The 24,669-nt window shown below is 44.5% G+C and overlaps 1 protein-coding gene across 1 annotated transcript; it reads left to right on the top strand.

Moving 5' to 3' along the window:
* The first annotated feature begins 2,331 nt into the window (after nucleotides 1–2,331).
* Nucleotides 2,332–23,031, top strand: LOC146186194 (venom serine carboxypeptidase-like). Its single transcript, XM_084605638.1, has 3 exons — nucleotides 2,332–2,628; nucleotides 8,922–9,258; nucleotides 21,979–23,031. The coding sequence occupies exons 1-3, from the start codon at nucleotides 2,338–2,340 to the stop codon at nucleotides 22,845–22,847; spliced, it is 1,497 nt and encodes a 498-aa protein (XP_084461764.1). The 5' UTR covers nucleotides 2,332–2,337; the 3' UTR covers nucleotides 22,848–23,031.
* The last annotated feature ends 1,638 nt before the right edge of the window (nucleotides 23,032–24,669 follow it).

The raw sequence follows: 24,669 nt of genomic DNA, 5'->3' as shown, positions 1-24,669 counted from the left end.
ATGCACCTGTTTAATAAGTTTTAGCTCAGTTCCTTATCTTCGCACTTCTTCTGGGGATATGTATACATTTTGATGACTTTTTACTAGTTTTGTGCTAGTCAGCGAGTAGGTCTACATTTGTTGTGAACATCCCGCGCAGCTTGGCGACGACACATCAGCACTGCCATCATATTACAGACGCATACTGTTCTTCCTGGATTTTCTTTTCGTCGCTGTCCTAAAAGGCATACCACGGAGCGATAACATACATAGCACATACATAGCACATACATAGCGATAACAGCAGTTCACACTTTCTGATACCGTTTCCCATTTTGGAATGCACTGAGAGCGCCAGATTTGGGTTAAAAAACATTTTGCCCTCTCGTTCGGTCTCGTTGTCCTTACAGTGTGGCAAGTAATTTCCCCCTTACCTTTTTCCCTAACGTTGCCAACTATATCGCAACGCATATGAAATTAGACGTCGCTGTTAGACATTTTGGCCCCTCACCTGACCTGTTTGTGTCATCTGCAATACCTTCCGGACATGTTCAACTGGGCGAATAGACGGCTTCCCAGAAACGGTATGTAGCCTTTAACTGCACCTTGCAGGAAATTCACGCTTCACCCCGTCTCCCCAGTCGGAAAAAACTACGGAAAATGTTCTGATGTTACGACAGAATTTCTGCGCGGTTTTTGACGGGAAACCTGTTGTGACAACAGAACACTCTGTAGTAACATCAGAAATTTCTGTAGTTACAACAGAAAAGTGCCACAGAACTGCAGAGAACAGAAATATACTACAGGAAAACTACAAAACTACAGAAAAGTACTACAGAACTAAAGAATAATCTGATGGTTACGACAGAACTACAGGATATTTTGTCGTATTTTTGACACAGTTCTGTAGTTCTTTTTTTCGACTGGGTCTGACCAACAAACATTGCCAATAAAGCTATTTTGTATAATCTAAGCAAACTACGCTATTTTGCCTCTAGCCTTGTTTTGCACCCCGTATTTTCCCACTGTACTTTCTAAATATTTTCCCACAGTCAAACGCGTTGCAGGTGCATGGTATAGTATAAGCATTAATCGACAGTGAGGTTTAAAAGAGGTTAATGTTTTATGATAATCTTAACTGTAATTGAGATGTGCATGTTTCTGATCAGGAAGACCAAGATGGTGTTTCCCTCTTGATCTAACAATAACCTTGTAGCCATGTAAAAAAAAAAAAATAAACTATATGTAGACTTGCTTCTCACAGCATTGTGGATTTTTGCTCCCACAGTTGATTTTGCTGGCATGCCTAAGTTTTAATACGTGTAACTAGTTGCACGCAGTTAATTACTGGAAGAGGTAACCTCCTCTTCGTTAGTACACCTGTCTTATCTGGTATTACTATTTCACGACAAGGCCCGACATGGTTATGACAGTTATAGCTAGTGATAAACGCAAACCGAACAGAATATATTCGCTTTCGCAATGTCAGCCGCTATTTCATAATGTAGTAACGCTATCAATTTTGTGCAAACATTTTCTGATCTATGTGCTGAACAAAGCTCTTGTTTCATCGTCCTAAACTAACTGAACAAAAAGGTATAAAAAGTTTAGAAAACTGAAGTATGCAATCGCAGTTATCTGCGAAATATTTGACGCTTCTACTAGACTTAATAGCGTTGCGTTGCACAATCATTAGGTCATTAGAAATTGTATATTTGCAAAAAAATGTTTTGTTCAAGAAGCACAATCCCAAACATGTTGAGCATGCCCATATTATCGCTTATTGCGGTATAAAAAAAAAAAAAAAAAAAAAACACGACAACTCCAGCAAGGCAGAGTCCTGAACCGAGCGCACGGGTACAGTGGAATAAGGCACCCTACTTTCAGGTACGATAATTGTGCCAACTGAATTCTGTCTAGCGGTACAGTAACTATTGCGAAAATCTGGCGCTCGTCTGGCGTTATGCTATTGTTTGAATTACTCGTCATACTGCGAAATGGAGCATCCAGGTCCCACCTTTCAAGGCCACTACCCACATGTGCGCCACGTCTGGAGGTGCCAACAGAAGATATTCGCTGCGCTCTATAGTTTGCTTCAACTCTCTACAATGCGCAAACACATTCTCACACAGCGCAGGTGTTGTCTTCTTCCTTGTCCTTCGTCTCCACGCTGCTATTCCTTAAAAAAAAAACACATTCTCGCGGAAGAGGTGTTCCACTATCAATAGGAGTGGCAGGATAGATAGTTGCTTACTGCAGGTGCATTTCTTTGTAAAGCAGGCAGAAAACTCTGGCATGCAGGAATTCATTGTGATGAAAATTACGTTTTACTTCGCAGATATACCAAAAGAACCTACAATGAAGGCTCTATTTGAGTCCGCTGCACCTACGCTGCTGCCGTTGCTTTTGCAACTGTGGCGGACTGTGCTGGCCAGTGATGGGGCCAGCTACAGTGGTGGAGAAGAGCCAGGCGAAGCGCTCTATTTGACGCCCCTGATCGAAGCTGGGCGACTGGCCGAAGCGCGAAACATCAGCAGGACGGGTCACATTGGAAACAGCACGCTGGAGCAGGTGGAAAGCTACTCGGGGTACATCACCGTGAACAAGACCTTCGACAGTAACCTCTTCTTCTGGTTCTTCCCTTCACTGGTGAGCAGAATCGTGCACGTCGATTGATTCACATGGTAGGTACAGCCATCACCCGAGCACAGCCCAACTGGTCCACAAATTTAGAGACAAGTCCGTAGAAACGTCCGACATCTTGTCAGGGATCAAGCTCCATGGAGTTAATTTCGCTTACAAGTCACGCCAGTAACTGTCCTAATAACGCACATACACAGAGAGGTTTAGCGCACGCATGATTGAGGAGCAGGAGAGGAAGTCTATGGTACAATAGCCAGGCGCCAGAGCTAGTACCGTGCTGGGCACATGGCAGTTTTATCGTGCATTTCCAAGAAGCGAAGAGTTATCACAAAAATCACAATCATGAAGGTCATCCTCGTGAGACGACGCACGTCAGGACCATTGGCCGAGTACAAAGACAAGATGAACGGCATGGCAGTTCAGCAGGCACACCACAGAGGCAGCGTGGCAGCAACTCAGTTCCACGTAGCCAAAACGTGGCACCTCTTCGGCAGTGCTGTGTTCTTCCGGTGGCTCAAAAACTTGCCAACTAATTTCGGGGCCTGGTTGTCGTCGTAACGCTGTTGTGTTTCGCGGTCGAAAAGCCGGAGGTTGCTGTTTACAAAACCGCGGAGAGATACATTCGCGTTTAATGACGATCACGATCAGGACGAAGAAGCTGCACACAAAAATTAGTGAGCTTGAAGTGTCGTACTGCCTTTTCGTTTCTTTCACAGTAATGTCTCCCGAAACATCTCATTTTTTTCTGCGCGGCAACATTCTTACGTCTCGGTTTTTGCCTCCCAAATTCTTGTCAGGCATTGCTTGCAACGTAATTGTATCCAAAGGCATCACCTGAGACAAAGGAAAAAGAAAACGTGGCGGTTAAAAATTCTCCATCCACGTCATCTACCATGCCGGTTTACTACTAAATCAGGCGGTTGTGATCCTTTTATGAATGAGTAAATGGTACATTTCTCGATTGAAATTAGGTTTAGAAATCGCTGCGCAATAGATTTTCACTTTTTTTTCAGCCCCTAAACGAGTACAAAAATAGCGCAGATGAAGGAGAAATCGTGGTCGAGAAAAATTTGAGTAACGGCGAATAGGCTGTGCAATAGCAAGAGGATTTTCTTCGTAAAATTGCTCGAAGGTGCATCCCGATTTTCATTATTATAAGCGAGTACCTATCTGAATTAAGAAAGGAACATCGCTACAGACGGGAGAGTATACAAAAGACAATCACATGCTTCAACTGGCAATTAAAATACTTATTGCGACAGGGAAGGCAACGATATCAAGCAGAAATAGAGCGTGTCGCACAATTAGAGGCGCGATGTAGAATGCTTCTCCCAGCTAAACTGTGGAATCCTCGCAGTTCAAATTCAAGGATTTCGCCAATGCAGCAGAAGAAGAGCGGATTTTAGGAAAACAAAGCACGCAACCACCAGTCTTCTAGATTTACTTTGCACGTTTCTTGCGCTGTACCACGCTCACGCGCCTAATGCTTGGGCCTGCCTAATGACAGCTTTGTTCTTATTAACAGTTTGCACGTCTCATGCGAGTGAGACCGGCGAATTTAGTGTCAAGTCCACGCAAATACGAGGTTCGTGCTCTGACCTGCAGTAATTTAGATTGAATCGAGGCAGCCTGTTTCACTATATCGTACTTGACTCGAGGATTAAGCAGGTTAAATGTAGCATTGGCAGCGCACTGCATGGAGAGTTGCTTTAGACTGAGTGCACATCAACTCTGGCCCAGACAACCACGCACAAGTATTCCCCAAAACAGAGATCACGCCGACACTATACAGGAAACCTCGCCGCACAGGAAAGCTGATTGTTCACGTGTACTGCGCTGAGTGGGTTGAATTTGCCGAGATGCTTTTTGCGGCCACTGTCATAGAATGTGATAGTGCATTAATGCATGCGCCACTAACTGTAAATGATTTCCTGAAACCGAGGAAAGTATAAGGGATTTCTTATATGTGTATGATGTTAATATATAACGGTAAATTAGTAGTGTAATTATTTTGTTTTGCAATGCAAATAAATTTCACCCTATGAGAGAACTTTTACACACTTGACAGAATTTACAATAATCAGCGATTAATTTTCAGTAACGTTAAAGTGCAAGCTACGAATTACTCGCTTCGATGACATCGTTATAAACTGCATGGGCACTGTCATGTTCTGGGAAGCAATTTTACAGGCTGAAAATTTCTTTATCACTAATTATTTAGAAACGACTAAATCTTATGCGAAGTAAAATATTAGGGTTGCTTCCAAAACAGATGCCGGATATAAAATTATTCCGAAAGAAATGGAGGTCATCTTATCATGCGACTATAAAATGTATTTATTCCCGAACTAAACACTGATATTAAAGCCCGCATGAAGCTGTTTTACTCCCCTTGTCAAAAATGACGAGTTTTGTCGGAAGACAGCACTTGGACGAAGAGGGATTATAATGATTATAATAGGCTGCCAGTAAAGTACATTGATCTATGTGTATTATGTAATATTTCGGGTAACAATTAGGAGCAGGGAATCTGTTTCCCAAACATTCGAGCATTTCTCTAAAGCAAAATGTGCTGAATAAAGCTTTTACGAATGCACAGAAGCCTTCAACAACAAAAGAAAAGAAATGCATATTGGCCCGGGTTTAACGCATGAAAGCGGCATCGGCTATGACGGATGATTGCAGAGGCTGGTTTTAGTGTCTTTTTTTTTTTCATTATTAACACCAGATTTACCACGTGGGATTGTTTATTGTGCAGTCAAATCCCACAGCAGAGCAACGCTTTTCGAAACGGATGTGATTGAATCCTCCGTTCTCGAAATCAGCAGTCGAGCGCCCTTACCATTGAGACACCGCGACAGAGGCTTAAAAGCAAAAAAAAAAAAAAAAAAAAAAGTACTCACACAACTCTATCATGCATACAAACGGCATAGCAGGCATAGAGTGGCCTGTTCAAACTGCATTCTGCTATGAAGCAGTCTGCGGTGGCATATGTTTCAGTATCTGCGGTATTCCAAACAGAAACGGGAATATGCGATTTCTGAGCGTTCGCATTACCTTTTATTGACGGCAGCGACCTGTTTTGCTTTGATACGGCGCTAACGACAGTACCACTTCGTTTGAGACATTGCATGTCAAAGGATCTCAAGCGCCGAAGACCGCGACGGATGATGTCCTTATCCAGCATGACATACTCGATACGGACAAGTATTTTTTTTTTTATGGAGCGTGGGGTAATAGCCTGTTCATATTCATTTTGCAAGAGGCATATAGGTAAGCAAAAGCGCACAGTAACTATGAAACAAACAAAACACTCCTCTAAACGCCGCATGAGCGCGCGTAAATCGCTGCGGGCTGGCACGCGACGCGAAAACGCATCCACACTGAGTAGGTTTCGCCGCTGAACGGCAAGGTGGCGACTTTGCTCGATCTCGAGGCCAATAGCCATTCGATTAAAATCTGCAACCCTTTATCGATGCATACCAGCCTGAGAAATCGAAAAACTGCAACGTATCGCAACCGCTCCTCTGCGTCTGCTATGTATGAAGTACGACTAATTCAGCCGTACATGACTGAACTTTTTGCCATTCTTCCACCTGCGAATGCTTTCAATTGCGTTAATGATTTCGTGCCAGTTGTATCGCCCAAACAAATATTTGTATAAGTATTACAAAAAATCGGGATACAAATTCAGCTTGTTTTAAGACGATGTCCTTTATTCAAGCCAAAAGTTTATTTTATGTATTTCGTGTTAAGCAATATACTTGTATATTTGCTTTTTTCTTCATATATTTCTGATGTTGTCTCTCTTCCCTCCTTATCCTTAACAGCTAGCTATGTAACCTGTAAAAAAAGCGCAGCTGCGAAATTAAAAATTTGAAGGTATACCAGTAACAGCAGTGAGCGGCAGAACCACTTTAAGTTGGTTCCTGAGAGCGAATAAAAAATATGTGCGTAGTAAATAACTTGAGTGTATACTTAGAGTTCTAACAGGTCGTCTCTGAGCCGTATCTTCAAGACTATGTGGCCTGTCATGCGACTCCACTGGCTAATGCAGCGTTGTGTCGTACATGATGAGCGACTCCTCGTGTCGCGAACTTTTCAATTAATTGCTTCCTCACTAGTCGCTGGTATCTGGAAATCAGCTTTCTGATCTTTCAGACATGTTGACAAAAGCGCGGAGTGCGGTTCCGGGTAGTTCTGACATCCGAGGCTGTCCAAAGCTTCGCCGCTTGGCGAACCAAACCATCACGCCACAGTGCATGTCACTCCTGAGCCTCTACAGCTTTGGTTTCGCAGTTTCGGCTCCGAGTTTCTCGTTCATTTAAGATTATTTCTAGGCTTCCTTTCATTTTTAAATTTTGCGTTGCACACGACAAAGGAGGTACTTTCGAAACACAAAACAGCCATTAACTCCGAAGGGTAAAAAAAAAAAAAGAAAAGACGCCGTAGCTTCTCCTTAGGCAGCTTCCGCAATTCGCGATATCTCGCCGCAATAGTGTCAAAAGTATAACATTTGCACTGAATCTTCATCTCTTGAAAGAGGGGGAAATCGGAAGGAGCCGAGTTTGGCAAATAGGTTATAGGTTGGGTGCTAAAGTGCGATGCTATTGTCGCGGTCGATGAACTCAGCTGCTCAGTGTGCTTATTCACAATGTCCATTGCTGTAGTGCAGCATCCACCTTTTCGCCAACCACGAACCCAGTCCTTTCGCGAAATGTGCTCCCTGGCAGTGTGTCATAGTGATTGCGGGCCAGCACTATCATCTTCGGTCGATGAGATCAGGGACTCTACCACTATGAAGACTTTTGCTTCGTCTCAGGGCCGTACCCTCAAACTCGTTTCATACCATTGATAATCCCCAGCATAAAGAACGATTCACCAACGGCACGATGATGGAGCTCTTGGCAGTATTAGGCCCGCGGTGTTTTTCTGCGCCAAAGTGGACAGCCCGAGTACGAACTTGGCAGCAAGGCGCGTGCTCCAACCACGCGTGAACATTGCACGGACTGTTCCGTATGACACGTCGACAATGATGGCAACGCATGTTGTAGTTTGTTCTCCTACGATCATCGTGAACGTGTTGGCTAATAAGGCTGACGTTTTCCAGGGTTGTGCTTGTTGGTCTTCCTGATCTCCTGTCCTTTCCCAGTGAAGTTGTGCCGCTCTTGTGCCACTCAAAACACCTTGGCTCATAGCAGTATTGTTGTAAACTGCCGGTATCATGCCAGACTCATCAGTGGCAGATTTTCCCATAAGCTCGCAGAATTCCACGTTCTTTCTTTGTTCCAACATGCTGATCTTGATGAAACCGCAGCGTTGGGCCGCACGTGGTTCGAATAGCAACAGTTGCTCAGTTATCGACGTGAATATATACACTATAGAACAGTACACAGTAGTTTGATTATCAGATGAGCATCAAGCAAAATACTTATATTGTTCTATAGTGTATATATTTCTTTTTTATTTTTACCTACCCTTTCCTTTCTCCCTATCGCTCACCTCTGATTTCCTCTGCCCCTTCCTCGTTATCCCTTTATTTCCGCCGCCCCAGTTCAGGTACTTCAGATATCAGATAGCAGATACCGGGACTGGCAAACATCTTTTCCTTTCTTTTGTATATAAATAAAATAACCACTACCGCCACCACATAACGATGTGTAATATATAATTGGTTCACAGGAAGGGAAAGGCGCAGTATCTGTCACACTTGCTCTGTGGACACCTGAACCGCGCAGTAAGGAAAGGGAGGAAAGTTGTCTAATGGCACACAGGCTAATGAAGGTAGGCGTTTCCTGTGACTGCGCATGTAGTCGTCCTGCTCTCCGATAGCTTGTTGAAAGACCGGTACCTATCCTTTTTATTAGCACTATATAAATATTTGACCACTGACATCGGCTTAAGTGCGTCAATATCAAAGCAGCAGGTGTGAATAGTGAATACCTTGTGCGCTGCACCGCGACCATGCCGACGAAGCTGTGGATACAAAAACCGTACGTAGTTCTTGCATTTACCATGACGGTTCTCCGTTTTCTTTGATATGTGTGTCTATTTTCAGAGCGTCAAATACAATCATTGGTGTAACTAAGCTTCAGAAGGCGTCTGCATTTCTGCACTGCTGTAAGGGCACTGCAGTTTTCATTAATTTTCTTTCTTGCTGCAATGCACTCTCATCTTTGGGCCATGAAGAAGAGCTGCACTTGAATTGGCGGGCGTTTTGCGAAGAGCTTCATTACAAAGATTTAATAAGTAACGCAGTGGCTGTACATATCTTCATTGGCATCTCGGTGCCATCGCAGGAGCGGGAAGACGAGGCTCCTGTGCTGGCTTGGCTGCAGGGAGGTCCGGGAACGTCGTCTCTCTTGGGAGCCTTCGCCGAACACGGTCCGTACGCTCTAACCGACACCGACCCGCCGCTGGCTGTACGACGCTCTGCGACGTGGGTCCAGCGGTTCTCGATGATCTACGTTGACGAGCCGGTGGGCTCCGGTTACAGCTTCACACGCTCAGAGCAGGGTTACGCCAGCAACCTTAATGAACTGGGCCGGGACATGGTCGAGTTCCTGCAACAGTTCTTCACTCTGTTCTCTGAATATGCCGATAGAGATTTCTACGTCACGGGCGAGTCATTCGGAGGTGAGTTCTGCTCTTGTATCTCGCAGTATGTCGGGAATATTTGTTCCATGACGTATAGTATGTTATGTTAGTCAGTATAGTCAGTCTATGTTAAGCAGTTTGAGACAACAAAACGCAACCTATATGCAATGCGAGGACTCTTTGCGAAACGGGCCAACTAATGTTCAGGTAGGCTAATCTGTACTGTTTAACTTACGGGCATCCAGAAATTTTAGATATGTTATGTGGACAGAATAGTCATTTATTTGTAACATAGTCACTCCATGAGAAACGTACCAACATCATAGGCGACCATCGCATATGCATCTGAAAAAAATTGGGAGTGTTTGCAATTGTGCGAAATGCCTTGTGTCGAAATAGGCATTCAAAAAAAAAATGCTAATGTGAGCGCTTAAGTCTCTGCAAAGAAGCAAAGATTGATTTATAGGAAAGGAAAGGCGCGGTAACTGTCTCACTTGTTTGCTGTGGACAGCTCAACCACGCCGTAAGGGAAAGGAGGAAGGCGGGAGCGAAAGTGGAAAGAGAGAAAGAGGAGCAGTAGTGGAGGGCTGCGGAGTAATTTCGACCACCTGGGGATCTTTAACGTGCGCCGACATCGCACAGCACACGGACGCTTCTTCGTTTCGCCCCCATCGAAACGCAACCGCCGAGGTCGGGTTCGAACCCAGGTACTCCGGCACAGTAGTCGGGCGTCTTACCACTGCACCACCCCGGCGGGGCATGCAAAGAAGCAAAATTTGGCCCGCCACGGTGGCGCAGTGGTTAAGATGCCCGACCAATGTGCCGGCGTACCCGAGTTCGATCTCGACCGCCGGTGGCTGCGTTTCAATGGAGACGAAACGGAGAGGCGTCCGTGTGCTGTGTGATGTCAGTGCATGTTAAAGATAATAATCCCCAGGTGGTCAAAATTACTCTGTAGCCCTCCACTACGACACCTATTTCTTTCCTCTTTCACTTCGACCTTCCTCCCTTCCATTACGGTGCGGGTCAAGTGTCCACAAGAAAATGTGATCATACTGAGCCTTTTCCTTTCCTGCAAACCAATTATTATCATTATTATTATTATATAAGGAAAAAATTAAATCATTTGTGATAGAAACTATGAGAATTTTTAGCATTTTCTTGAGTGACTAAAGATACATTAATCTCGTGAACTGTTCAGCCTAAACAATTTTTTACGCTTTAAGCTAATAAATGTTTATCCTCCTCCTCCTTACGCTTAAACAAGTTGCTATAAGTAATGTTTAAGAAAATTAAACTTGTTGAACAAAGCGGCGTTCAGAATAATGCGTTCCAAACTTAGCAAAAAATGAAATTTGTCTTGATATGCAGGTCTTCATTGTGATTTAAGACCTAAAATACATGAAATGACTCATTTTACACATCAACATTTTAGCTTTTAATCAAGAAGATTTTATGCGAGCAAGTTTTGCTTAATTAGAGAAATAATTTTTTTTAAGACCATAAACCAATCGAGCGGCAGGCACTGTCGATCTGTGACTTCGCTGCAGAACACGTACGTGTCGCCGCCTAATATATTCAATCTGAAACCACTTTGTATAATTCATTAGTCGACATATTAAGAAGGCTGCGGAGAAGGCTACTTTGCCCTGCTTTAAACCATTTTACAGGTCACTATGTTCATATCTCGAAGCCCTTCACGTACTCAGCGAAAAAAGGTCTAATGGGGAAAAACAATTTTTTTTCTGAAGCAGACTGATGAAAATAAAGGACGAAAAATAAGTCCTTGAAGTTCTTTTATCATGAGAGGAACCATACTTTATTGGCAGAATGAAACTTTTTTCGGGAGTTCACTTCAAAGTGCATTGAACGCTGCCTGTGGCACACTGGAAGATGCGGCAATAGAAGGCTTGCAGAGGTTATAGCATTACAGGAGTAAATCACAAGAGGTGCCTGAGCCGCAAAAAGCATAAAGCAAACTAGAGAAATCCACCTGCCAAGTTACAAAATAGAAGAAAGAGAACTGGCCTTCGAAATTTTTTGCGGTAATCGAAGTCATCGTTGACAATTCATTCATTTCAGGTCGGCTAAGATTTGGGCACCTCATGCTGAAACCTTATAGCACTCAAAAACACTCACCAGATTCATGTGAAGAAATTGACTATTCAAGCTTTGAAAAGCTGAATATGAGTTGATCAGGAAATGGAAGGCTACGGAGACAACAGTATTAAAAATCGACTTTGTAGGCGACAGCCGTCTGCTATGATGGACCGTAGACCCTTTTATCTAAAGTATTATTTCTGCAGTAAAACAAAAGATAAATTGTTCTGCCTCCGCGTCAAGCAAAATTAATGCAAGCTGGCCTCCGACTGTGGTAGACGTAGCCGGTATAACAAGCAAAACTGTTTATTTATACATCAGGTAATGCCGCCCGTTTTCGTTCTCCTTGGCGTGGTCGCCCATACCGGGGTCTCCCGGCGGTCCGCCTGGTTAGCTTGCCGCTTGGGGCGCTGTCGCCAGTGGCGCCCACAACACCCCCCTTTCTTGAAAGGTTTGATCTCACAGGTCTAGGCGTTCTCGTCGCTTACAAACACGTCCACTTCTTGTGGTGCTCGTGTCCTGCAACGGTTGCAGGTGTCTTGCTGTACGTCTTGCTTGTCCTCTGTCGGTTTGTACAACGTAGGACCTTGGTTCTGATGTTGGCTGTGTTTTTGCATGATAGCTACTGTTACCACCTCGTTTCAAAGGGGACGCTCCTATATTCCATCCATCCATCCATCCATCCATCCATCCATCCGTCCGTCCGTCCGTCCATCCACAACACTGACTAAAACAGCAAAGAGCTCACGCCGGAGCCTTTCTGATTTGACAAGACGCAGCATATGTTGTTGGGCGAGTTGGTTCATGACGATAGGAAGGTATGTGCGGAAAAAAAGACGATCACGAGAGAAGAGGACACAAAATGGGACGAGCGCAAACTTCAATTTATGTTTATTCGGAAGGGATGCAGGCTTACATAGTTTGGCAGTGCAGGCTCAAAACTGATTAAAAGCATATGTCGAAAAAAATTATAATAAACACAAGTAGGGGGCGAGGGGTGAGGAGGGGGGGGGGGGGGAGGGGGGCAAGTCATGGTAGGGTGTCTTCGAGAAAACGCTTCTCACTAACGTAAAGTTTGACTGACATAGCACTGATACAGTCTTTACCTCTTTTAATGACGTAATAGGCTTTAAAAAGTTATTTTGTTTTTTTTTATCGCCAAAGGACCATCGTTTCTTTTAGTAACGCTTGCATTTGTGTACCAGGCAATGTTTTGGCAGGTGACGTTGCTCTAGTCCCCAAATTGACCCTTTATGTTCAGCTGAGCGGATACTGATACAGCGGCCAGTCTGCCCAACATATATCTTACCACGTGATAGAGGAATCTGATCTACTAAGCCCATTTGCCAGTCCACATAGAAGATTTTGTTTTATACTCCAGCCATTGCGTTTCTTCTTGGTGGAATTTCGGCGGATTAGGGCACATAGGCGGCTGAGCTTACAAGGCGTTGAAAACACCAGCCGGACACAGTGTTAATTCCCTACTTTCTACAGGTTGCGAACAGCCTTGTGGACCTAAGGAACCACGACTGGTTTGTTAGTAACGTTATCTGTGTCGGCATTTTGTTCAGGAGGTGCCTTTAACTTCTTAACTATCGTTTAAACAACTGTCTTCAAGAAATCGTCAGTGAAGTCAGCTTCCCTCAACCTTCGAAGCTTGATTGCATGGCATAAGCAGGATTTCCCAAGGGCATTTGCAATAATCTGTTTAGCGATAGCCCTTTTAACGGTTTTCGAATGGGTGAACTCATAGGACAAGAGTTGGTTATTTGAGCGGAGACAGATACGCCAGCAAACGTGTCCATGATGAAAGGTTAGATTAAGATCTAAAAACTGCAGAGTATTATTGACAGGGTGCTCATGGGTAAAGGGCAAACTTTAAAGCACTACTTTAGAAACAAAGTAAAATGTCAGCAATAGCATCGTCATAAGCACAATACCTTTTTTTCTTCAACAACACAAGAAAGTCATCAACGTATCTAGAAGCATGGACTACGTCATCATGGTTTAGTCACCAGATAAGGTGCGGTCAGTACTGCCCAAAATTATGCTGCTTAAAACTCGTGCTACGCTCGACCCTATGCCACACTATGTCCTTACAGAAGAGTCTGGTTTTCGAATGTAAATTGTTCTGCATAAAATTTGAATTGTAATGTTCCAAAATAGCTATGAAAATGTCAACCGAGATGCTTGCTGAGTTTTTAAAGCTAACTACACCGTTAGCTTCATTTAAAGCTAACTACACCGTTAGCTTCAATACATCTACGCACAGATTCAAAAACTGGCTGATGTGGTATAGCACAGTATAAATCTTCTCTATCAACTGAGAACCCTAACCAAATGGTCTCATTGGTCTGCAGGAGCGAAATAACTCCTTCGGAGTTATTTTTCGCAAAGGGGTCCTAGATGTTTAACATTTTAGGTGCTTCTGTAGGTATAGACTGATTTCGTGTTGCCACGTACCTCTTTCACTTACGATTGCTCTGAAACGCACTGCAGTCGTGTGCGTTTTAGCGGCAAAGACAGGGCTTCTTTGCTACTGCTGCTGATTGCGCGTGACAGCTTATCGTTGACAGGCACTCGTTTGAATTTCTTAAACACAGCCGCTGTTGCTTTTTTGTCGAAGGGTCCTGAAGGCAGAACGCCAAAGCCACCTTCCTTGCAAGCTTCGACTAGTTGGAGATCGTTACGTCTAAAGAAGGCATAGACGCTGTCTTTTGGGCCTTTTTAGTAGCAGTCCTGTTAACTGACCTTACGAGGCTGTCCACGCCATCCAGAAGGCACCTTTTCTGGCCTTCTGATCCTGCTTTCCTTGATATCAGGTGGTTTGTGACTAGTTATTGATGAGGCTCCCAGTCGGTTCCAAGCTGAATTTGGGGCCTTTCTGCAACAGTGACGCTACGTTCTCCGAAACTTCGGCTCCTCCAAGGCATACCTGGTTATTCTGCTGTGTGTTGTTCTTCTTGAGGCCACGCTTCGCGTGGCCTCAAGAAGAACAAGAACAGAAAAACAGATCAGCACTCGAAGCACAGCTTCGAGTGCTGATGCCACCTGATGCCATAATTTTGAGCATAGGGTTTTGCACACGTGCTTAGCATGGCCAAGTGAATGTCTCAAGAGGCCAACCAAGGCATTAATATCGTCAGAGATGAAAACTTTCTTCAGGTAGAAACCTAAAGGTCTTGCAAGGCAGGAGGTATTTAGAATACCGGCAATGAGCGCTGGTACTTGGCATACTTAAGCGTAAACACCGAATGAAGAGTCCGATGTAGAATAAATGTAGTTTAGCAGGATACGTTGTTGGGCGAGTTGGTTCATGACGATGGGAAGGTATGTGCGCAAAAAAGATGGTCACGAGAGAAGAGGAAACAGGACGGCACGAGCGCTCGTCCCGTCCTGTCATGGATGTGCAGCGGCACAGCATCCCGTTCGCTTCGTAAGGAGCATGAGTTCATATGCGAACCATAATGTGTGGGCGGTGACAAGCACGTGGTCTGCAATAAAATCGCAGATCGGCAGTGCCCGACACTGTGGTTCATAATTAGCTTCAAGAAAATTATTTGAAGAAAAGGAGGGAGGGAGGGAGGGAGGGAGGGAGGGAGGGAGGGAGGGAGGGAGGGAGGGAGGGAGGGAGGGCTGACTGATTATCGGGCTGTGTGACCTGACCTCATGAGACCATATGAAATGGCTGCGTTGGAAGGCGCATCCGACGCGTGTTTGCCTGTGAGATGTGAGGGTGAAATGAAACTCGAAAACTCCGGGACCCTAAGCTGCCTCTACGCCCCGCAGGTACACCCTTTGTCATGGCTCTGATTTTGTATGAATTGAGGTACCACCCATCGAAGAGGGTAGTACAAAAACCATCTTACCATCAAGAGATTGTGAACACTGGAAATGCATTGCAAGCTGCACGAAGTGGCTCAGAAGTAGACCCTTTGGGCTCTATACATTTGACAAAGACTGTAGATGCGTCCTGTTTGGTTGAAGTGCCGCTTTATATCTTTCTTGACTGGTATTTCATATAACGTGGGGACTTTTGATTTCGTGCTGATAGAGGCACAGATGAAGAGATTTGTGATTACGCGAGCAACAAATTTTATGTACGCGAAAGGGGATCGGCATCTTTAGATCCGACGCGTGTCATCACAGCTGTCGCATCATACTCTCGAATGGGCAGCCTACGTCCCCCCCTCCCCCACTTTTATTGCATTCCGTTGTGCCTTCCTGCGCTAATTACCATATCGCATGATTTGGTAGGTATTGCACAACTGGGCGAAAAAAGGGCAGACTTATTTATACTTAACGCGAAAGATGACGTTCTCAGTGTTTTAAGAGGTGCACATGGCTTCCTGCAAATTCATAGCGTCAACTTTGTTTTCTCGTGTAAGTAAGGCTCTCGTCGTCTTCTCGCAACAGGAAAAGCATCATGTGTCACATTGATAGCCTTGGCTACGACCCACGTGTAAATCTCCGCTTTAACCAAGCCGTATGAACATGCCTGCGTGGTCTGGGAGTAGTATGAATTCAAATACTAGGGTAAACTCATTCTGATATTACCGTCTCATATGAAAGCGAAGGCAACCCTACGTCCAGTTAGTGTTTGGCCATGTCAACAGCCAGCTACCGCCTGCCAGCGTCATGATCGCAAATATGAAACAACGCCGACAAAGCAAGGAAGGATGTAGTAAAAGTTTCGCTTTTAAAAGTTCTTGGAGTAAGTTTTCCATAGTGAACCAAAACCACTAAAAAAGAAAAAGGAATAGTTTTATCGGGGTATCATAAACAAATATTGCATAGTTTCTCACCGAGGAAAGGTGGAAGTGAGTGGGCAGCAGTAGGATTATATACGTTTAGTTCAAAAAAATTGTTCAGGGGCTATATGTGGGGTGGATCGGGTCCTCATTCCGGGACCCCGTTGGCTAAAGTCGCTCGGTTTCGCTCGGTTTTTTTTTTTTTTTTTTTTTTTTTTTTGAAATCCTATACCGTATGGCAAATGTCTGCATTGTGGCCGCATATCGTGCATTCAGCTGGAATATCATCTGAGCTAATTGCATGCAATTAAGCTGTGCCGTTGTAGAGCAGTGTTTGTAACCGCCTGAGGTGACACAGCTCTGATTTATTCACTCCTTTAGCGAGTCTCAGGATTGTTTGTCTTGTTTAGCATACGTGTGTGTGTTAAAGCGGGGATTTAAACTCGGATCGTAGCCTAGGATATCGATGTGACACATGATATTTTTCCTGTACCTCGCGGCATGCAGTCCGGGGCCGATGGAGGTCATGTTAGGGGACTGATGGCCAATGCCGGGAGAGGAATTTTGTTGCGATCGCTGCTTCCTCCATATGTTCGACATCGGGATTTCTAACCATTAGAAATCGCCGTAATGGTTGCACGTCCGGACTAATATGGATGGCCCCGTTGAACAAGGTGATGCACACAAGGTCATCTTCAGAAGGAAAGAAAACCTAACGACGGCCCTTGGTTAATTTTCAGGTTCAGTGCGAACGCCCTGTAGCCCCGTTATATCTCAAATGCCGTTTTTCAAGTCCTTGTACGGCTTTATATCAAATGTGCGAGGTGAATCGGATTTTTTGTCTCCATGTCGCCGCCTGCCAGCCATGGCAAGTAGCAGCTTTAATTAAATTTTAGTTAAATTCTAGTAATTGATTTTATTGGTGTGGCAGGTGCTTTAGGATGCCACTTTATGAGCGACTCTGCGGTTGTCTCCCAATAAACCTTTCAACGCTATCGCTCTAATACCAGAGCCAAGTTACAGGATGAAGAAAAGTTGAAATCTTACTTCTTTCTTTTTATTCATGCGAAAGCACTATACGTCCCCAAACGGGCGAAGGTGGCGGAGCCCCAATCATGGCTCTGGAGGATGGTGCTTAGACGGTGACCTGATCCACAGCCGGTCTCGAGGGAGAGGGCGCGCTCTTTCTTACGGCCTTCTCAATCGCTGCGGGAACAATGGGAACTTTTCTCCTTGAGCTACGCTCTCCGCCACCGCAAGGGGCGCGACCTGCTCACCGTTCGCTCCGCGTCTGCTTCAGCGGCGGCGGGTGGTTTTTGCCTGGTTTCGTGTTGTCGCTCGCGAGTTTCGTGGTGAGTGCAGCCCCGAAATTAAAGAGCACAGAAGGTAGATGCTGCAGCGGCATGTTGTCAACGTACCACACGTGAACGGATATAAAAAACACTGTCGTTCAGCAAACGTTCGACAAGCATGGCATACATTGCGGCACGGTAGCTACTTTTGTTCATCTTAATCCGAATTTTCCCCAAGCCTGTACACGAATGGGAACAAAAAGAAAACTGAATGAGCAGTGATCACATCGAAGCTTCTTCAAGGCTAACATGACAGCAACTCGTCTGCAACAGCAAAACCGTCTTTCAGCGCTAGATGCGAAACCATTCATGTAGCACCGAAGATGAAAATAATTTCATAAAAATGTAATGTAAATTGCAAAATGCTTCCATGATATAAAGTATTAGTATAACAGTCAAAGTAAACGTTGTAGGGTTGAGTTTTAAGTGTTATTAGAATTCATATACTTGGCAATATGTGGTATTATAAACATTATTTTAATTTTGCAAATAAACATTGTTTTACTGAACTTTTTGCATGGTATTATGCTTAATATGAAAACAAAAAATGGTTGATATTCATGACACCACTTGTGCTCGAAGTGGTAAAAAAAGGCCAATAAATGGTGAAAGAGATACTCGATGCAGTGACTTACAAATGAGTTCATCTGCTATATCGAAAGTATGCAAGAAACTTCTAAAGCGTTAAAGAAGGACACCCTCACTGAAGACTCATTTCAAGCCTTATATAGCGACCCATTGAGGGGTTCTCTTCGGGAAAGTAAGGTTAATGTGCGGAAGGGAATGACATGCCAGATGCGAGGGCCGCAACAGCTAGCGGCACATGACTACGTGACTACATTGTCAAGACGAACGTTTCATGTGAGAGCAAAATCAAGGCACGGAAGGAAGTGATGGCATCTCCTACCATCCCATTTTTCATTGTCACATATTCCGGTTCACCTTACCTCGCTGGATATATCATTTAGTTAATCAACTTCGGGTCTGACGCTTGCGCTATTCTTCTTGAAACTAGCGAAAGAAGCAGCCCCATGTAGTACCCTCTTCTACGAGGACAATGTTCTAGTGGACTGCATTATCCGAAACCAGAGCTTGTTGCCCTATTGGACAAACCTTTTTTTTTTTTCGAAAAAGCTGCCGTGCAACTACTACACACAAATGTTCTCGAAGTACTTAAGATCCTGATTCAGTCAGCATTTCAGAACTCAACACTGAGTTGCCAGAAAGGAATTGACAACAGCTATGTTATTAAGTCCGTTTCTTTGATATTTGAAAAATTTCTCAGAATTCTTCTTCTCAATTAATTATACCAGGAAAGTGACAGAGAAGACCGAAAGGCCAACTCCTTATGTGCACAAGCCGTGCAGGAAGATTTTGAGCCTGAATTTTCTAGACGCAGTTCGCATTTTGATGAATTGATGAATATATAGTGCAATGTGTAACTTTGAAGGAAAATTTCTTTATTGTTTGCTGCTCTTTTCGATTCTGCTTAACTGTTTGTGCCCATTTCATTGATTAAAAGTAGTCGCGAGACTACATGTACATATTCGGTCTTTCAACCGACTGATACGTTTTGAACGAAGCTAGAACAGCCCAGTCCACTAGACAAGTGAAATTTTTACTATATGAGTAAATTTTTGTTATTTACTCTGAATCTGAGACGCGCCATGAATTTTTGCCGATGCCTCTTCTGATCTAAACGAAAACGGTAGCGGTTGACAGCATCTCCACCCAACAGTTCACCAAGAACTCACGTCAGGTTGTGCTACACCTGCTTAAAACATTCAAAGGCAGATTGCATAGCCTGGTAAATTTATTTTTGTACAAAACTTAGAGGTAAAAAATGTTGAAGTGTACCCGAAGCTTCATTCGACCGTGCACGGCCGAACTGACGAAGGAGCGCGTGCGTGAGCGGATTGTTGACTGTATTTTATTCCTCGTACACGATAAATGTTCGATGTTGATGACGGACTTTGCATAAACCATAAGGGGCGAAATGTCAGGACCTGCCAGTTGCAAATGATGCGGGCGAAGCTAAAAGCGAGCGCGCGTTTCCCTTGCGCGTGAACGTCTGTAGCGGAGGAGCAGCAGTGGGGCGGTGGCGACCCCCCCGAGGCGCGGCGGGCGGTTGAAACAGACCCCATTGGAGAGGCCGTAAGAAAAGAGAAGCGCTCTCTCCCTCGAGACCGGCCGTGCCTGATCGCAGGCATGGTTGTCACATGTCTGTCTATCTGTCTGTCTGTCTATCTGTCTGTCTATCTGTCTATCTATCTGTCTGCCTGTCTATCTATCTGTCTATCTATCTGTCTGCCTGTCTATCTATCTGTCTATCTATCTATCTGCCTATCTGTCTGCCTGTCTGTCTATCTATCTGTCTATCTATCCGCCTATCTGTCTGTCTATCTGTCTGTCTATCTATCCGCCTATCTGTCTGTCTATCTATCCGCCTATCTGTCTGTCTATCTATCCGCCTATCTGTCTGTCTATCTATCCGCCTATCTGTCTGTCTATCTATCCGCCTATCTGTCTGTCTATCTATCTGCCTATCTGTCTGTCTATCTATCCGCCTATCTGTCTGTGCCTGTCTCTGTCTATCTATCCGCCTATCTGTCTGTGCCTGTCTCTGTCTGTCTATCTGTCTATCTATCCGTCCGTCCGTCCGTCCGTCCGTCCGTCCGTCCGTCCGTCCGTCCGTCCGTCCGTCCGTCCGTCCGTCTGTCTGTCTGTCTGTCTGTCTGTCTGTCTGTCTGTCTGTCTGTCTGTCTGTCTGTCTGTCTGTCTGTCTGGTCCTCCTCGCGAACATACCTCTGGAAACTGATAGTTGGCAAGTGACATGACCTTGCACTAGTTGGTCGGCGGGTGCTGTGACGTCCCGATGGCAGATGAATAGCCGAGCCTTTAATGGTCGCCGGCTTTTGCAGCGTCACGAGACCACGTGTCATGGCCGAATTTGCAGCAGCTGGCAACTGGGTTGAACATTTGATACGATAATCGACCCCGACGAGACCCTTGCATCTTGAATAAGACACGCTACATCTAGGCAATGCAGGAACTTTCCTACGGCTTGATTTAAGCAAGTATCTCTATGTCGCTCCTGCCAACTTGGGCAACATACATCAAAGTTATCTAGAGGATGGCCGTTGCAGGTCACCATGCCGGACACTGATAGGTTAGCCGGCGGTGGCATCGTCCATGAAATGAAATTCGGATGTAACCACTGCGGTGGGCGGTGCCACAACGTAAGAGGACATGTATGATCAGGAATGATCAAACGTAACGCAGTTTCACTTCAGACAATCATTGGTGATAGTCATTGCCACTCAGGTGGTAGACAAGTGCTCGAAATATAGCAAGACCCTACGCAGACCATTCAATTACTACTAGAAAGCATTTGACTCAGGCGAAACCTCAGCAGTCATGCAGGCTTTGCGAGATCAGGGTGTAGGTGAGCCATACGTGAAAGTAATGGAAGATATCTATAGGTAAGAAATAAAATTTCAATTAAGAAAGATGTGAGGCAAGGAGAAACGATATTCTCAGTGATATTTGTAGCTTGCTTAGAGGACGTATTCAGATTCTAAGATATAAACTCAGATAAACATAAGGGTTGATGAAGAATATCTGAGTAATTTCCAATTTGCTGATGACATTGCCTTGCTGAGTGACTCTGGAGAACAATTGTAAGGTTGCAATGAAGTGCATTTGGAACGTACTAACCCATTATGACTAGCAGCTTAGCGGTATTTATTAAAAGGAAAGTATGTAACGATAGCATCTTACCGGTACTCACCTATGGGGCTGAAACGTGGAGGCGAACGAAAGGGTTCTACTTCAGTTGGATACAACGCATAGAGCTATGGAAAGGAAAATGAAAGGTGCAACGTTAAGAGATAGGAAGCGTGTAGAGTGGGTCAGTAAAAAATTAGTTATTGATATTCTAGTCGATATCAAGAAACAAAAATTGGCATGAGCAGGACCTATAGTGCGAAGATGATAACCGATGGTCACTTAGGGTAACCAATATGATTTCAAGGAAACGAAAGCGTAGTAGGTGCGGAAGAAAATGAATGGGTGGATGGGGTTAAGAATTTCGCAGGGGTGAAGCGGATGCCTCTAGCACAGGACTGGGTTGATTGAAGGAAAATGGGATAGGTCTTCGCCCGGCAGTGAGTATATTCCAGCTGATGATGATTTTGATGATGATAGTCATTACACAATGTAGCATGAGTGGTCACTTTGCAAAGTAACGTACTGTAAGACGCATAAGCTGTACTACACGCATTACCCATACTCATGAGTCAGTAGGCCACCTAGCATGGCTTACTCAACACTTAGCGAATATCTCAACATAAGACATAGAGTTTGTACAAACATTACGCATAGCCATAACTCACAGCAATAATGACGATGCAACGTAGCATGCCTCAGCACTTTACACAGTAACAGAAAAAGATGCTGTTTGTGTAGAATGTCCTCTCCATTGTACATTATGTAGACTTTACTGATAGCTCAGCTTTTCTCTTCTAATACTACACTCACAACGATGCTCTTCGCAGGAAAGTTCGTTCCGGCCACAGCCTTCTTCATCCACGAAAGCTATGGCTCACTTCGAGTCAAGATCAACCTCAAGGGCATCGCATTTGGCAACGGCGTGACCGACCCACCCAACATGATTGACTTCGGAGACCACTTGTACCAGTTGGGCCTTGTCGACGAGAATCAAGCAGGTTACTTCAACCAACAGAGAGACGTTATACTAAGTCTCATTAACAATGACCTCTACATTAAGGGCTTTTTTGTTCTCAACGATCTCATCTACGATCTACCAAACGACATTTACAATTCCCCTTCAACGTACTACAACAATGTTACCGGCTACGAAAGTTACTACAACGTGCTCCTGCTAGAGGACCCTCCGGAAACCGGAAGTACGTACGAAAATTTCGTGCAGCAGCCGTCAGTTCGCCGCGCCCTCCACGTGGGCGGAAATGCTCTGAATGACAGGGCAGAGGTCGTAACGCACATGATAGGCGACATCCTGAAATCAGCCAAGCCGTACATGCCAGTGCTGATGGAAAACTACAAGGTCCTCGTGTACACCGGTCAGCTTGATTTGGTAGTGCCATACCCCGCCACGGCGAAATTCCTCTCTACAGTTCGCTGGTGCGGTGCGGAGGCTCTCGCTGTGGCACCACGCAAGATTTGGCGGCCGCCGTACGGGCCGTCGCCCAACGAGTCCAAGCGCCGTGTGTACGGCTATACACGACGTGTGGAGAAGTTCAGAGAGGTCATGATACGTAACGCGGGGCATTTCGTGCCTCACGACCAGCCTGAAGTGAGCCTGGACATGATGACGAGATTCGTCTTTGACTTGCCTTTCAGCGACGACGAAGCGATTTCATCGGTGCCGAACTGTCATAAATGACACTGAACGATATGTGCTCGATAGAAACGTAGCTCTGCTTGAAACGCATAAAAACTTACAGGCTTCCCGAAAAAGCACGAAATGGCGAGTCAAACTGAATTGGGCCAACACCAGCTCCACTTGATATCAAGACATTCACGTTCAGTAGCGTCAAGCGCCAAGTTGACATATGCGTGTATACAAATTTCAGCCATGCTTACTTTCTTTCATGCACGATAGAAAATATCGCATGTAATTTGTTCGCGCGTACGTGTATCGCCTGCTACTGATACAACAGCCTATGTGGAAAATAACGATTTGTAATGATTGAAGAGTAGAGTCGTTGGTACAGCCCCAATGTATACTGGTGTATACAGCAGGCATATATATATATATATATATATATATATATATATATATATATATATATATATATATATATAGCAGGCATATATAGTGTATATAGCAGGTTTGCTATATACTGGTGTATGTAGCAGGCATTTTAGTGAAATCGTAGAGAAGCGGACTGCTCATAACCTCCGTGCCACAACGAGGAACAAGTTTCTACTGTGTGATACGGTGCTGTCCAACCACAGTTTCGTGCAGGAAAAGTTCTCAACAGCTTGGCGGGCGCCAACATGTTTCTGAGCAGTTCGTGTTGCCGCGCTGTGACAGGATCGCCAACATGCCGCAGCATATGTTGATGGACTGTTAAAGCAGTGTCACTCCGCTTTTAAACTTCAATTCATCAAGCTGGGTGGTTCAGCTGTCAGTCAAGTAATAGATGAAGTAACTTAAACGTTTCCCACTGAAAAATAGGTGAAATCACTTCTTTTAAATAACAATCACCTTTGTCCTTCTTTTTTGTAGAAAAATGCATCCAAATACTATCGGTGTTTTATGTTTGTTTTTTTTATTTTTTGCAGCAAGTGAACATTTTTTCAGCTAAGATATGTTATGATGCCGTAAATAGAAATTAATTTGTTATCACCAGGTTAAATTATTTGAATGGTGAGTAAAAGATGGAGGCTTTTCCCGCATGCACAATTATTTGAGAAAACAATGGTCTGAATTATTTTTTTACCTGCGTGCCGAGACTGTTTTATAGTTAAGATAAGCCACTCATATCTATTTAACAGGTGGCTGGATCCTGTATTACAGCTTTATGACATGAGCATGAATAATAGTGCCTGAATAGCGTGCTGAGCGCGGGCGACGTGGCGGCACATGCGATGAGGCTTGCCGGCGGTTCCCGCATGGCGCCGCTGCAGTGCAAGAAGAAGCCAGCAAGCGATCGGCTCAAAACTGCGCACACGGATGCAGCACGGCTGAGCGCAGTATTTTCTAGTATATTTTAAACTATGCCCAGTATATTAAACTTAATATTTTCTAGCCACTACACACGAGTGAATCCATTAGAACTTAGGCAGCTCGTCCCGGTAGTCGGGAGTCTGTCACGTATTTTACTGGAAAACGTCGTGACTTCCAGTCCTTAGTTTGTCCTGTTTAGCGTTGTCGTTTGATACTGGAAAAAGTCGTGACTTCCAGTCCTTAGTTTGCACTGTTTAGCGTTGTCGTTTGAAATATTTGCCTTTACATCAAAGCAATAAAGAATCTAAGAGCGAAAAATGGGACCATCTTTTGAAATATGTAATTACTGAGAAACCGAGGAATACGGAAATGATTTCGCACAGCAACGGTTACGGGGCACATGATGCATTATACTAGTTCTTGTCTGGTTCTAGCCTGCGGATGGGAAAGAGCACTAATGAAATGACAGTAGTGCGAAGTTCATTTCAAAACTTAACTTTTGTGGAACAAATACACCGCGAGCGATGGCCAA

Source organism: Amblyomma maculatum, chromosome 6 (assembly GCF_055883805.1).
Source record: "Amblyomma maculatum isolate TAMU_Amacu chromosome 6, ASM5588380v1, whole genome shotgun sequence".
NCBI lineage: Eukaryota > Metazoa > Arthropoda > Arachnida > Ixodida > Ixodidae > Amblyomma > Amblyomma maculatum.
The sequence above is the reverse complement of the archived record's forward strand: the minus strand, read 5'-3'. Positions and strand labels throughout refer to the sequence as shown.